General features: G+C 35.4%; 1 protein-coding gene across 5 annotated transcripts in view; it reads right to left on the minus strand.

The window, feature by feature from the left end:
- Nucleotides 1–13,238, minus strand: part of MMS22L (MMS22 like, DNA repair protein) — a 129,062-nt gene that overhangs the window by 5,443 nt on the left and 110,381 nt on the right. For all 5 annotated transcript variants that reach the window (XR_007401314.1, XM_025444923.3, XM_049092387.1 and 2 more), the window contains 2 exons: nucleotides 11,074–11,237; nucleotides 900–996 (listed from right to left, as the gene is read on the minus strand). Coding sequence is in view for 4 of the 5 variants with exons in the window: in XM_025444923.3 (XP_025300708.3) it covers nucleotides 900–996; nucleotides 11,074–11,237 (261 nt within the window). In the remaining variant the exon portion in view is untranslated. The remainder of the gene's footprint in view (nucleotides 1–899; nucleotides 997–11,073; nucleotides 11,238–13,238) is intronic.

The raw sequence follows: 13,238 nt of genomic DNA on the forward strand, positions 1-13,238 counted from the left end.
ATTTTCACTCTCCTCCAACAAAATAAAAGCCAACTAGCTCAGTAAGTTGTACATAATAAATATGCAATCTTCATTCACATAAAATCTTTCTCTCCTCCTTGTGTTTTTATAGGTTTCTTTCCCCCCCTTTTTTGGGGGGGAGGGTAATAGTTCTTACAAATTCACTATGTATTTCATGTGATCACAATTTAAATAAATGGTAACCAACTGACAAATGCCAATGATGTGATGAGAAAACAAGCTGAGGAATCAAAGATCCACAGAAGAAAATGGACTTGAATTATTTATCATAGTGCTAGGGCAGAGATATGTAGAATAAAAGTTAACTGGTAGATATTGTGAGAAATACTTAAAAATACTGCCCTAACAGAAAGCAGAAGACTCTAGAGCAGGCAAGGCAGGAAACGACAACAAAACACAAAACACAGAAAACATTCCTCAAGTTGTATTATTATTCTTGGGAACTAACATCACGTCTGCTCCCTTACTCACAGATGAAATACAATGAAGCTTTCTGGGTCTACGGTATCTAAAGCAAGTTAAGAATACCAGTGACATACTTCTACACTGGATCCTGAATAACATGTTTAGTGGCTCTCAGGGCCTGTGCACCTGTCAACATGACCCACATACCCCATTCTGTCTCTTAAATACATGTAGGAGTCTTCATCACCAATTCTCAGGTAATTTTATGTCAGCCAGCTATCTTCCTCCCTGGCACTTTTGTCTTTTTAATAAAACAACACAATGCAACAAAATTACTGCCAAAAATACAATAATTCAAATAGTATAACAAGTAGTAACACATTATGTTTTGGATAATTAGTTATTTAAGAAACATGTTGGCTGTCAAATGGTTGGCAACAGTCCCCCTGCCAGTTGGCATATTTTCCAGTTACCTAAACACAGAAGTCAGCTGGGTGGCAGGTTCTCCCTCTGACCCCGCTTGGCAGGCTTTTACCATGTATTGCAGGTTCTCTGTGGCCAGCCTTTTAACTAGGAGGAAAAATTATAGCATTACAAACTGTGTCTCAATTGACCATCTGGATCCTCATTTTTATGAACACTCTTAATTTAGAAAAAATATGTTGTTTTCTTAAAGTTTATACAGCTTTTTCTTATTATTTTTCAAAATGAAATAGTTATGAGTGTTTGTTTTGTACTAAAGTATATCTCATCTCCCATTTTAAGAAAATCTAAAAAGCTTGAGTCTATTTTTTATGACCTTATAACTGAAAAAAAGTATATGTGAAGATAGGTCTCTTAAATACTCAAAAACATTTTAATACCCTAATCCTACAAGCAGTTACATACTGATAAAAGATAGCCTTTAATCATTCAGCTGATTTACAGACAAGCAGATTTTTTAATATTCATAGGCATAGTCCTCCCACTCTCTTAACAAATTAGAAACCACCAACAATTTACCTTCACTCCGAATTAGTCAAAGATATATATATATATAAACTATTTGTGATGCTATCTTCCTCTTTTTTTTCTTCCTTTCAAAAAAGACAGTGAATTATAAAAAGGACATTTGTATTCTTTAAATATTTAACCAAGTCATTTAAAATTGTGCATTTGTACATAAAAATGGAAAAATATCAAGAAGAAAAATAGAAAATTCAGTATGTTCCAAATGCTACTAAATTTTTGGTTTTGGCACATTAAATATAAGTAGCTGTGGAAAATATGCTTTGTCTTAGAATAAAAAAAATCAGAAAGTCTAATCTATTATAGCAGGAGAATAAAACAGGATACATATGAACTTCAATTAATTAACATGTACTTAGAGTAATGTTCTCTATGGTATGAGGATGGTGGATAAAGAAGATACAGTGCATTTGTCTTTATTGAACAAATAACTTCTCATATTAGATACAATTCTGAAATCGCAGTATAATTGGTTCTTCTTAAAAGACATTTTCTTGAAAGGCTTCCAAAAGATCTTCTGTGGGAAAAGTACCAGAATATGAAGAAATAGTTTTCATAGAGAATTAATAGTAAGCACTGGGTTTATATAACACTTTTATTGAGGTATAATTCATATGTCATAAAAACTGATCTTTTAAAGTGTATAATTCACTGGTTTTTAGAATATTCAGAATTGAGAAAGCATCACCACTATCTAATTTCAGAGCAATGTCATCATCTCCCCAAAAAACCTTATACTCATTAACAGTCATTCTCCATTTTCTTCCTCCCCCAGCCCTTGGCAACCACTAATCTGTTTTGTCTCTATGGATTTGACTTCCTGGAAATGTTATATGAATAGAATTAGACATCATGTCTTTTTTTTTCCTTAAGATTTTATTTATTTTAGAGAGAGAGAGAAGGTGTGTGGTGGGGGGAGGGCCAGAGGGAGAGAGGAAAGAGAATCTAAGCAGACTGGGCGCTGAGCACGAAGTCTGACATGGGGACCAATTTCATGACCCAGAGATCATGACCTGAGCTGAAACCAAGAGCGGGATGCTCAACCAACTAAGCCACCTAAGCACCCCTCGATGGTCTTCTGCCTTCTTTTTACTTAGCATAAGACTGCCTTCTTTTTACTTAGCATAATGTTTTAAGGTTCATCCATGTTGTTGAAGGTTATCAGTACTTTATTTATTTTGAAGGCCAAATAATATTCCACTGTATCAATGTACCCCATGTTGTTTATCTATTCATTGGTGGATGGACACTTGGGTTGTTCCATTTTGAAGCTATTACGAGTCAAGCTGCTATGGGTCAGTGTTAAGAGTTGTTTTTTAAAAAACTATTTGCCATCTTTACTTAATTGAAGTGAATTAAAAAAAAACTGGTGTTTGGGTTTTCTTTTAGTTTTCTTTACATTAACAGCTTTATTGTCATGATTCACATACTATACAACTTACCCATTTAACATGTACAATTCCATGATTTTTAGTCACAGAATTGTGCAATCATCATTTGAGTTAATTTTAGAATATTTTCTTTACTTTGCAAAGAAACTTGATAGTCTAGCTATCACTCCCTATTTTCTGATATATCCTAAAAGCAACCACAAATCTACTTTCTGTCTCTACAGATTTAATATTCTGGACGTTTCACATACATGGAATCATACAATATGTGGCCTTTTGTAACTGGCTTCTTTCATATACAATGTTTTCAAGGCTTGTCCCATATTGTATAGCATATAACAGTACTTCATTCCTTTTTATGGCCAGATACTATTCCATTGTATGGATAGATCACATTTAAAAAAGTCCATCTGGGGGCAGCCCCGGTGGCGCAGCGGTTTAGTGCTGCCTGCAGCCCAGGGCCTGATCCTGGAGACCCGGGATCCAGTCCCACATCGGGCTCCCTGCGTGGAGCCTGCTTCTCCCTCTGCCTCTCTCTTGCTTGCTCTGTGTCTCTCATGAGTTAATAAAATAAAATCTTTAAAAAAAAAAATCCATGTGTCAGCTGATGGACAGTCTACCTTTTGGCTACTATAACTAATATCACTATAAAGATGAATATACACATTTCTCTGGGGACATATGTTTTCATTAATCTTGGGCATATACTCAGGAGTGACATTGCTAGGTCACATAGTAACTGTATGTTCAACTTAAGCAATGACCAGACTATTTCCCCAAGTGTCTACACTATTTTACACTCCCAATAGCAGTAATTGAGGTTTCTGATTTCTCCATGTTTTTGCCAAACCTTGTTATTATCTGACTTTTCCGTAATAGCAAACATAGGGAGTATGAAGTGGTATCTCACCATGGTTTTTATTTGCAATTCCCTGATAACTAATGATGCTGAGCACCCTTTCTGGTGCTTATTAGCCATTTGTTTATATTCTTCAAAGATAGGTCTATTCAAATTATTTGCCTACTCTTAAATTGTCTTTTTATGACTGAATTGTAACTATATATTCCAGGTACAGGTTCCTTATCATATAAATGATTTGCAAATATATTCTTCCATTCTGTGGGGGTCTTTTTCCCCCCTTCTTGATTGTTCTTTGAAGCACAAAAGTTTTTAAATTTGGATTAGCCCAATTTATCTCTTTCTTGTCTTATGCTTTTGTTGTTGTATCTAAGAATTCACTGCCAAATCCAAGGTCATGTAGATTTACTTACTATGCTTTTTTCTATGAGTTTTATAGTTTTATCTCAGACATTTGGGTCTATTTTGAGTTGATTTTTGTATATGGTGTGAAGTAAAGGTATAGCTTCATTCCTTTGCATGTGGGTATCTGTTTGACCTAGCACAATTTGTGAAATACTATTTTCTCCCCTTTGAATCATCTTGGCACCCTTGTCAAAAAAAGTCAATTGACCATAGACATATGGGTTTATTTCCAAATTTTCAATTCTAATCCATTGATCTACATCTATCTTTATGCCAGTACCACACTCTCTTGATTAGTTGTTTTGTACTATGTTTTGAAACTGGAAAATGTGAGCCTTCCAAATTTGTTGTTGTTCTTCTTCTTTTTTTAAAGATTTATTTGAGAGAGCATAAGCAGGAGTAGGGGCAGAGAAAGAATCTCAAGCAGACTCCTCACTGAGTATGGAGCCCAATGCGGGGCTCAATCTCCTGACCCTGAGCCAAAACCAAAAGTCAGATGCTCAACCCACTGACCTACCCAGAAAGCCCCTGTTCTTTTTCAAGATTGTTTTGACTATTCTGAGATCAGTTTGGGGAGTACTACTACCTTAACAATTTTACTTCTTCTGATCCATTAAATGAAATATTTTTTCATTTATTTAGATATTCTCTAATTCTTTCCAATACTGTTTGGTAGTTTTCAGATCTTAAGTTTGTATTTTTCTTTTATTAAACTTATTTCTACTTGGGGTTTTGAAAAATGCTATTGTAAATGGAATCATTTTCTTAATTTTATTTCATTGAAAGTATACAGAAATACAACTGATTTTTGTATCTTGATTTTGTATTCTGCAAGCTTGCTGAACTTGTTTATTAGTTCTATTACTGGAGTGCTTAGGATACACATACACAAGATCAGATCAACTATGCATAGGGATAGTTTTACTTCCTTTTCAATATGGATGCCTTTTACTTAATTTGTCCTGACTAGGACTTCTAGTACAATGATGAATAGAAGTGGCAAGAGTGAACATCCTTGCCTTACTGCTAATCTTAGGAGAAAACCATCTAATCTTTCACCATTAAGTATGATGCTAGCTTTAGGATTTTCATAGATGTCCTTCACTGAAGCAGTTCTATTCCCAATCAGTCATTATGTAATGTCTCTCTTTATTCCTGATAATTCTACTTGTTCTGAAGTCTGCAGTGCTTGAAATTAATATAGATGCTACAGCTTTGTTTTGAATTGTGCCAGCATTTTTCTCCATCCTTTTACTTTTAATTTATCTGTGTCTTTATATTGAAAGTAGTTTTCTTGTAGGTAACATACTGTTGGGCTTTATTTTTTTTTATCCACTGTTACTCTCAATCATTTAATTGGCTCATGTAGATCATTCACATTTAAAGTGATTATTGCTATTATTGGATTAACATCTACCACACATGTAACTTTTCTATTCATTGCTCCTGCTCTTTTTTTCTAATCATTTGCCTTTTGTCTGCCTTTTCCAAAGATTTTGTTTTGCTTAAGTAGGCTCTAGTTCCAGCATGGAGCCCAGTGTGGGGCTTGAACTCATGACCCTGAGATCAAGACTTGAGCTGAGATCAAGAGTCTGATGCTTAACTGACTGAGCCACCCAGGAGCCTCTCTAAAGGTTTTAAGTGAGCATTTTACAGGATTCCATTTTCTCTCCTTAGTATATCAAATATACTTCAAAAATTTTTTTTTAGTGGTTGTCCAGAGTTTGTAGTTTACATTCACAACTAATCCAAGACTACTTTCAAATAGCACTACTTTCCTTCAGGTGTGGCACAGGTGCCTTTTAACAGTATTCCCAATCCTCACTGGTGTCATTCAGTTTGCTTATTCATAAGGTATAATCACCAAATACATTGTTGCTATTACGATTTTGAAAACAAAACAAAACAAAAAAAATACAAAAAAAAAAAAAAGAAAGAAAAACAACTATCTATTAGATCAGTTAGAAGTGGAGAGACAGGTAGATTCAGAGTCACAGCTGACCAGGACCAGGAGCTGATACTAGTACAGATATTTATACAGTCCCCCTGTACATAAGTAGAGTTGTTTTTCAGTTCAGATTTGTTTTCTTGTTGTAAGGGTGAGAGTGAGGACTTCCAACCTTTTCACATGTTGAAGTGGAAACCAAAAACCCTCCAACTATTGCTATTGAACGGTCTCTTTCTCCCTTCATTTCTCTCTGTTTTTTATTTCATACATTTTGGTGCTCTCTTGTGTAGGTGCACATGTTTATATTGTTAAATATAATGACACTTTTATCATTATAAAATACCTCTATTTCTAGTTAACAGTGTTTTGGTCTAATATCTATTTTGTCTGATATTAATATAGTTCCTCCAGTTTTCTATGGTTATAGTTTGTAGGATGTATTTTTCTTTCTTTTTACTATTTTAATCTTTGAATCTAATGTGTGTCCTGCAGAGAGACTAGTGTCAGATCTTTTTATTTGATCCATTCCAATGATCTCAATTTTGGATTAGTTTGTTCTATTCTTTCACAACTATTGTTAACTGTTGATAATATAGATGGATTAACATCATTTTACCTTGTTTTCTAAATGTCTTGTGTTTTTTGTCCCTCTCATCTACTTTACTGCTTTCATGTTGGCATTATGTATATATTTTAAAACACAGCATTTTAATTTCTTTAATGATTTTTCATTGGTTTTGAATTATCTCCTTAGAAGTTGCTCTAGGCTTGCCATGTACATCTTATCAGAGTTTCAGACTTACATGAATTTAATTCCAGTGAAATACAGAAACATTACTCTTACATAATTCTATTCTCCTTTCCCTTTTTTATGGGTATTATTTTTATATATATTATCTTTGCAAATGTTACAAACCCAAGAACACATAGTTATTTTTATTCTACATAATTTTAGGTCTTTCAAAGAAGGTAAAGGAGAAGAGGAGAGCAAGTATGTATTTTAGCTTCATTTATATAAACCTTATTGATCGTTTCTGATTCTCTTCAAAATTGTTCCTGTTTAGTTGAGTCATTTCCTTAGCCCAATACGGCTTTGCTCCCACTACCTCCTTTGTACCAATATTGGTAAATATATCACATATATACATAGCATATTATGTACCTATCATTTTTTATATATCATTTTATATAACTGCTTTTAAAGCCCAGAAAGAGAATAACGGTAAAGAAACATGCATTATTGCTGTCTTTTACCATTATTGCCTTACAAGTATTGTTTTTTCCTGTGTGAGGTTACTTGACTTTTATTCTGAAGAATTTCCTTTTCCATAAGGCTGGTCCACTAGCAACAAATTCTCTGTTTTAATCTGGGAATGTTTTTTATTTTATCTTCACTTTTGAAAAGTAGCAGTTTTGCAGAATAGTTGATTCTTGGTTGACAGTTTTTTCTTTGATCACTAAGTATTATCCCACTGCCTCTGGCCTCCATTAATTCTGCTGAGAAGCCAGTTGTTGACCTATTGGGGTTGTGAGATAAGTGATGAGTCATCTTTCTCCTGATGCCTTAAATATTTTCTCCTTGCCTTTGACCTTCAGCATTTTTACAGTGATGCATCTTAAAGTGGAACTTTTTGAGTTTACTCTTTTGGAATTAGCTGAGCTTCCTGAATATATAGATAATTGTTTGTTAATAAATTTGGGAAAATTTCAGCCATTATTCAAATACTTTTCCTGCTTTTTTTCTGCCCTCATCTGGCATTACATGTATGATGGTGCACTTAATAGTGGTCCGCATTCCTCTAAAGCTCTGTTCATTTTCCTTCATTTTTTTTTTTTTCAGACTGTATCATCTCTAGTCATCTATCTTCAAGTTTGCTAATTCTTTCTTCTGCCAATTCAAATCTATTAATGAGCCCCTCTAGTGAATTTTTCAGTTCAGCTCTTGCACATTTTAATTTCAGAATTTCCATTTTTTAATAATTTGTGTCTCTTTACTTATATCCTCTATTTGATACGACAATGTCATCATACCTTCCTTTATTTTATTAATCATGCTTTTCTTGAGTTCTTTGAACATACTTATAATGGCTACTTTGAAGTCTTTGTGTATTAAATCCAGGTTCTGATTGCGCTCACTGGCAAGTTCTATTGCTTGCTTGCTTTCCAGGACACAGATCATACTTCTCTTTCTTTGCCTGTCTTGTAATTTTTTTGTTGTTGAAAATTGGTCATTGTTTAGTAAAGTCTACTTCTTTCCCTTTCCCCTCTACCTCCCAGGATGAAGCCTCTTGGGTATACTCCCAAGTCTCCATTCTAAGAGTGGTTTTGACAGAGTTCCCTTTGTCCCTTTCTCTGACCACAGTAAGGTGTTAAGCTCCACTGATCAAAGCTGATTACTCTATTGTTTTTACAATGCCCCAAGGGCATAAACTGCTTTATAGACTGATCTAATTAAGCTCCAGCTTTTCTGAAGGGACAATTTCTGTGGTCAGTGTTTGAGATTTGTTCAGATCCAAGGGCTCTTTCCAGCTGTCTCTTTCACCATTCTCTCACCAAACTAGGCAGTCTACAGATTAGTCTATCTACATCCAAAGGCTCTATTATTCTCCTGCCTATTGCCTATCAACACAAACTCCACTGTTCTTGATAGCACCCTTAGGCTTAAACTTTTTTACACTCATTTGCAAATGAAGTTAGTTAGTTCCTTTGGGAGATTCAGAGCTCTCCTTCTATGGTCTGCTTCTCCTCCCTCTGCCTCTTTACCAGGCAAAATTTCAGGGGCATGGCTCTGGTGTTGGGGACAGGGCCAATGGTGCGCACCATTTGTTGAGTGACATACCCACTTTAGGAGCTGAGTACTTATGGAAGGAGAGGTAGCAGCGCCAGGCATCCTCATCTTGCTTCACTTGGCAGGGAATTCACGGCTTTAAGCTGTGGCAAGGATGACTGGTGTCCCACTATTCTCAGTGATATCTTACTCAGTGTACTGCATCCATTCATGAGAGGGGGAAGAGGGAAAGAATGGAGTTCCCACTTCTCAGCCACAATTGCCTGGAATATAACCTCAGCATCATGTAGCTTGGTCAGGATGAGAAATATTTATATCCTGCCTCTCACAGGATGATAGACAGCCCTCCTACTAGGAGCTGGGGAGAGAGAAAGCCCTATGTTCTTGGGCTACCTACCAGTGTGGGAGTAGAGTGTCTGTCTTACTGAGCTGGGGAAAGTGAAGAAAGGAGTGGTCTTTGTTCAAAAACCATAGACTCCTGCTGCTTTACCAAGGAAAAATCTACTAAAGTAGATTTCCGTAAATAAATGTTGCTCCATTTGCTAGATATCCTTAGGACTATTTTCGGAGAATTTAAATGCTTTCTTTTAAATAACTTCCATCAGTTTTGCTGCGGAGTAGGGCGGCAGAGCTCCTTCATGCTAGAAGTGGAACTATTTAAGCTCTTGAGTACAGGTTTTTGAGTGGATGGTATGTTTAAAATGCTCTGGGGCAAATACCTAGGAGTGGACCTGCTGAGTCATTTAGTAACACTAACTTCCTGTGATTTTACAAATTATTCTTTTAAACATTGAGACTACAAGGACAGTGAGAATTTTCTCCCAGCCATGCACACAAATCTGTGTTTAATATTGCTTCCTCAGCTTACAAAGACAGCAATGCAGAGATAGGTAATTCTGTATTCTATCCATCTGGAAAATGTGATTCACTCACTACCTAAGATGTGGGTAGCAAAATTTATCTTCCACAGCCTGGCCTCCTTCCTGATAATTATTACTATTGTCAAATTAAGAGGCTAGCTAAAATTTTATACTGTCTGCTCTGTCTCAACAAATTTTGTATTGTACACCACAATAGGCTTTCAATGAAAGTATGCATAAGTTTTCAATGAGGACAAAATTTCTAAAGAAGACTCTGGGGTGCCATCTGGGTATTTTTCAGTGCAGAGATGCTACTATCCCGTATTCTATATTAACACACCATAACTTTTTTTTTTTTGGTACAATCAAGCCTGGGAGCAGAAAAAAAAAACCCCAATTTTAATTATTAAAATAAATAGAGATTTAAACAAAATATGCATACATTTTGAGATAAAAGAACAAATCCGGGAACCCTGGGTGGCGCAGCGGGTTTAGCGCCTGCCTTTGGCCCAGGGCGCGATCCTGGAGACCCGGGATCGAATCCCACGTCGGGCTCCCGGTGCATGGAGCCTGCTTCTTCCTCTGCCTATGTCTCTGCCTCTCTCTCTCTCTCTCTCTGTGACTATCATAAATAATAAATAAATAAATAAATAAAGTTTAAAAAAAAAGAACAAATCGAAGAGCTATTTGAGCTTTCAGTTACCACTTTGGGTGCTGCCTTCAGATTCTTCAGGATACACATTGCACTCACTTATCACAGCAGTTAGAAGTACTTAGGTAGATGCATTTGAGAAGTCCTGTCCTGAACAATCACATTATAATGATAACACACACACACACACACTCACATGCACAGCTTCCTATTTACATTAAAAACTCCTTCAGGATAGAACTATGGCTACTATTCTGCATATTCCCAACAAGCTTATTAAAGCATGCTACTCACAGTGGGGATGAAATAAATGATATTTTAAAGAGATCCCTAGCAGTAAGGCTGATGAGACCGAAAACAAAAGGATTACGATCAAAGGATCCTTACAGGTTTGCCCACAAAATCAGCTTAGATATTCTAGCAGAAATCTGACCGGAAGAACTTAACGCTGACCCCTCACCACATGATATGTAAGCTGCATTTAATACTGCTGTCGGATTAAACAAATATTTTTTAAAAGGTTAACAACTCTAATCAAAGGAAGGAGCCCTTAAACAAACTGTTTGCCTTGGGGGAAGAAACAAAACAGAAGTAAACTACACTGAAACATGTCAGGTTTTTAACCATTTTATCATGTCCAACCTCAGCTATCTGCTGGCTGGAGTTTGTTTTTACACAACATATAGAAACTGATATTAAATAAAGAAAAGTTTAACAAATACAGATTCAAACTAACCTTGGGGTTCACTGACCAACACCAAGCATTTTAAGACGCCAGGGAGGAGCAGTTCAACCTCAGAAATGTCTATGTTAGTTTCTTTGAAGAGCTGCAGAATGAAGGCCAGAATAGATGCTAAGCGAGGAGGGAGCAAGGACCCTTTACATTCAAAGTAGGACTTCCTAAAAAGAAGCACAATTTGTTTTTTTTTCTAGTTAATTTTTCAATGAGCAAAATAAAATGTCATACAAGTTTTTGATACTGACAAATTTTAAGCCCCGAATTAATAAAGCACAATTAAAAAATATGTATATTTTACCATGCTATCTTCCAACATAAAATTTTAGGAGCAATGACTACACATCATCCCCACTGTATTATAGGGGTCAGAGTAGAATACAGATACAAACTAAATTTAAAACAATCTGATCTTTAAATGAACTTAATCAAAATCCAAACAAAAACCTAATTGTTAATTTGTTTTTTTTCCTTTCTAATATGAGCCCAATTTCCTCTAACAGCTCCTCAACAATGCAACATTTTCTTTAATGTCAAATTTGCATAAAGAAATCTCTCCTCACATTTATTATTTAGGGATTTGGGAAGGGTCTTATTTTTCCAAATCAATAAGGGGACCGTCCTAGGAATTAGCTTCTCATTCCAGCTTTACCTCTTTCCTTCTCTTTGGAAGTAAAAGAATCAGAGGTAATTTAAGATTTATTAAAGCAAAACAAATTTTAGCATTAGAACTCAACAGAGATCATAAAGGTAATTTATCTTACTCACTTTTATATTGCCACCTCTTAAGCAGGTGTTGGCTCATAATAGGTATTCAGTTATATTTAAGTAAATAAATGAAAGTGGGAATCGCTCAGTTTCTAAAAGGTCTAGACAACATGAGAAATTGTCAAATACAACTAAATCTAAGCTAGACATCCATATGTATCTGCAAAGCAATAAAATTTGCCAAAATCAGCCATGGAAATCATTAAAGATTATAAAGTCTTTAAAGGCAGGAACTATGTCTTCATAATCATTTCTAGTCCATACAGTGGCTTCCAACAAATATGACATCTTAAAACATTCATTCAATCTTTGAGGACAAGGTTTTTTTTGTCTTTTTGTTCACTGTTGAATTCCTAGACTAAACATTTATTGCATACTTAGAGCATAGCAGGTACAAGTGTAAGAATGAAAAGTTAAATAAAATATGGTCTCTGAAGGCAAAGGGATCACTGTTTAGGGGAAAAGTTGGACAAGCAAAAAAAAAAAAAAGGCTATTATAATATAATGTGATAGGTGCTTTGAAGGATAACTCTAGATTTCTCAGGAATTCAGAGGAAGGAGCCTTAACAAAGATGGGGAACTGCAGTAGAGGAGCATGGAATGGAGGGAGGTATAATAGGCAATCTGCTACCTTCCTGAGTAATTAAAAACAGAAAATAGGAACTGTTACATTTTTGGGTCTTCAACTAGAAATCAAGAGAAAAAGTTTTTCTCTGGTAAATAGGAAAGTCAATGAGAGCAGCCAGGATTCTAAGCAGTGGGCTTTAAAACAGTTTTATGACCTTAAAAATTTAATTTCGTTTTGGCACTTGTCATTTGGTTTGTACTACAATTACTTAATGTCTCAAATACAGTGGTAGACTACCATAGTCTTGTTGGAAATTCAGATACAAGTAAGGCCAAAATATTACAGTTCTGTGAAGAGAATCTTTACAGAGCACAAGACTTCAGAAGAAGGCAAAAAGCATCATAGTACATAGAGGTATTAGGTGTAGGTCTTATAAAGTCTAGGCTGAAGTTAGCCCAAAGGAATGACATTTTAATGGAGAAAATGGCATGAAAAAATATGATGTAGGGAAATGTAAAGCATTTGGAAAGGCAATCACTAAACCAGTCTTCATTAAGGTTTGTATATGATTCCATATCTTGTATATTTGGAAAAATTCAGTAACGGATCACAAAGAGCTAAGGAATATGAAATTTATTCCACTAGCAAAAAAGGGACAAATGAAGGTTTGCAGGTAGAGAAGTGTCGTTATGGAATGGACTTTCAAGGAAGGTAATCTAGGGGCACTGTTTAGACTGAACTGGAAGAAAAGCCTAGATACAGTGAAAGTAGTTAAGAGACTCCTACAGTAGTCTAGATATAATGTGATAAGAAAGAGATGTGAAAAGAA

This window comes from Canis lupus, chromosome 12 (genome assembly GCF_003254725.2).
Source record: "Canis lupus dingo isolate Sandy chromosome 12, ASM325472v2, whole genome shotgun sequence".
NCBI classification, from domain to species: Eukaryota; Metazoa; Chordata; class Mammalia; order Carnivora; family Canidae; genus Canis; species Canis lupus.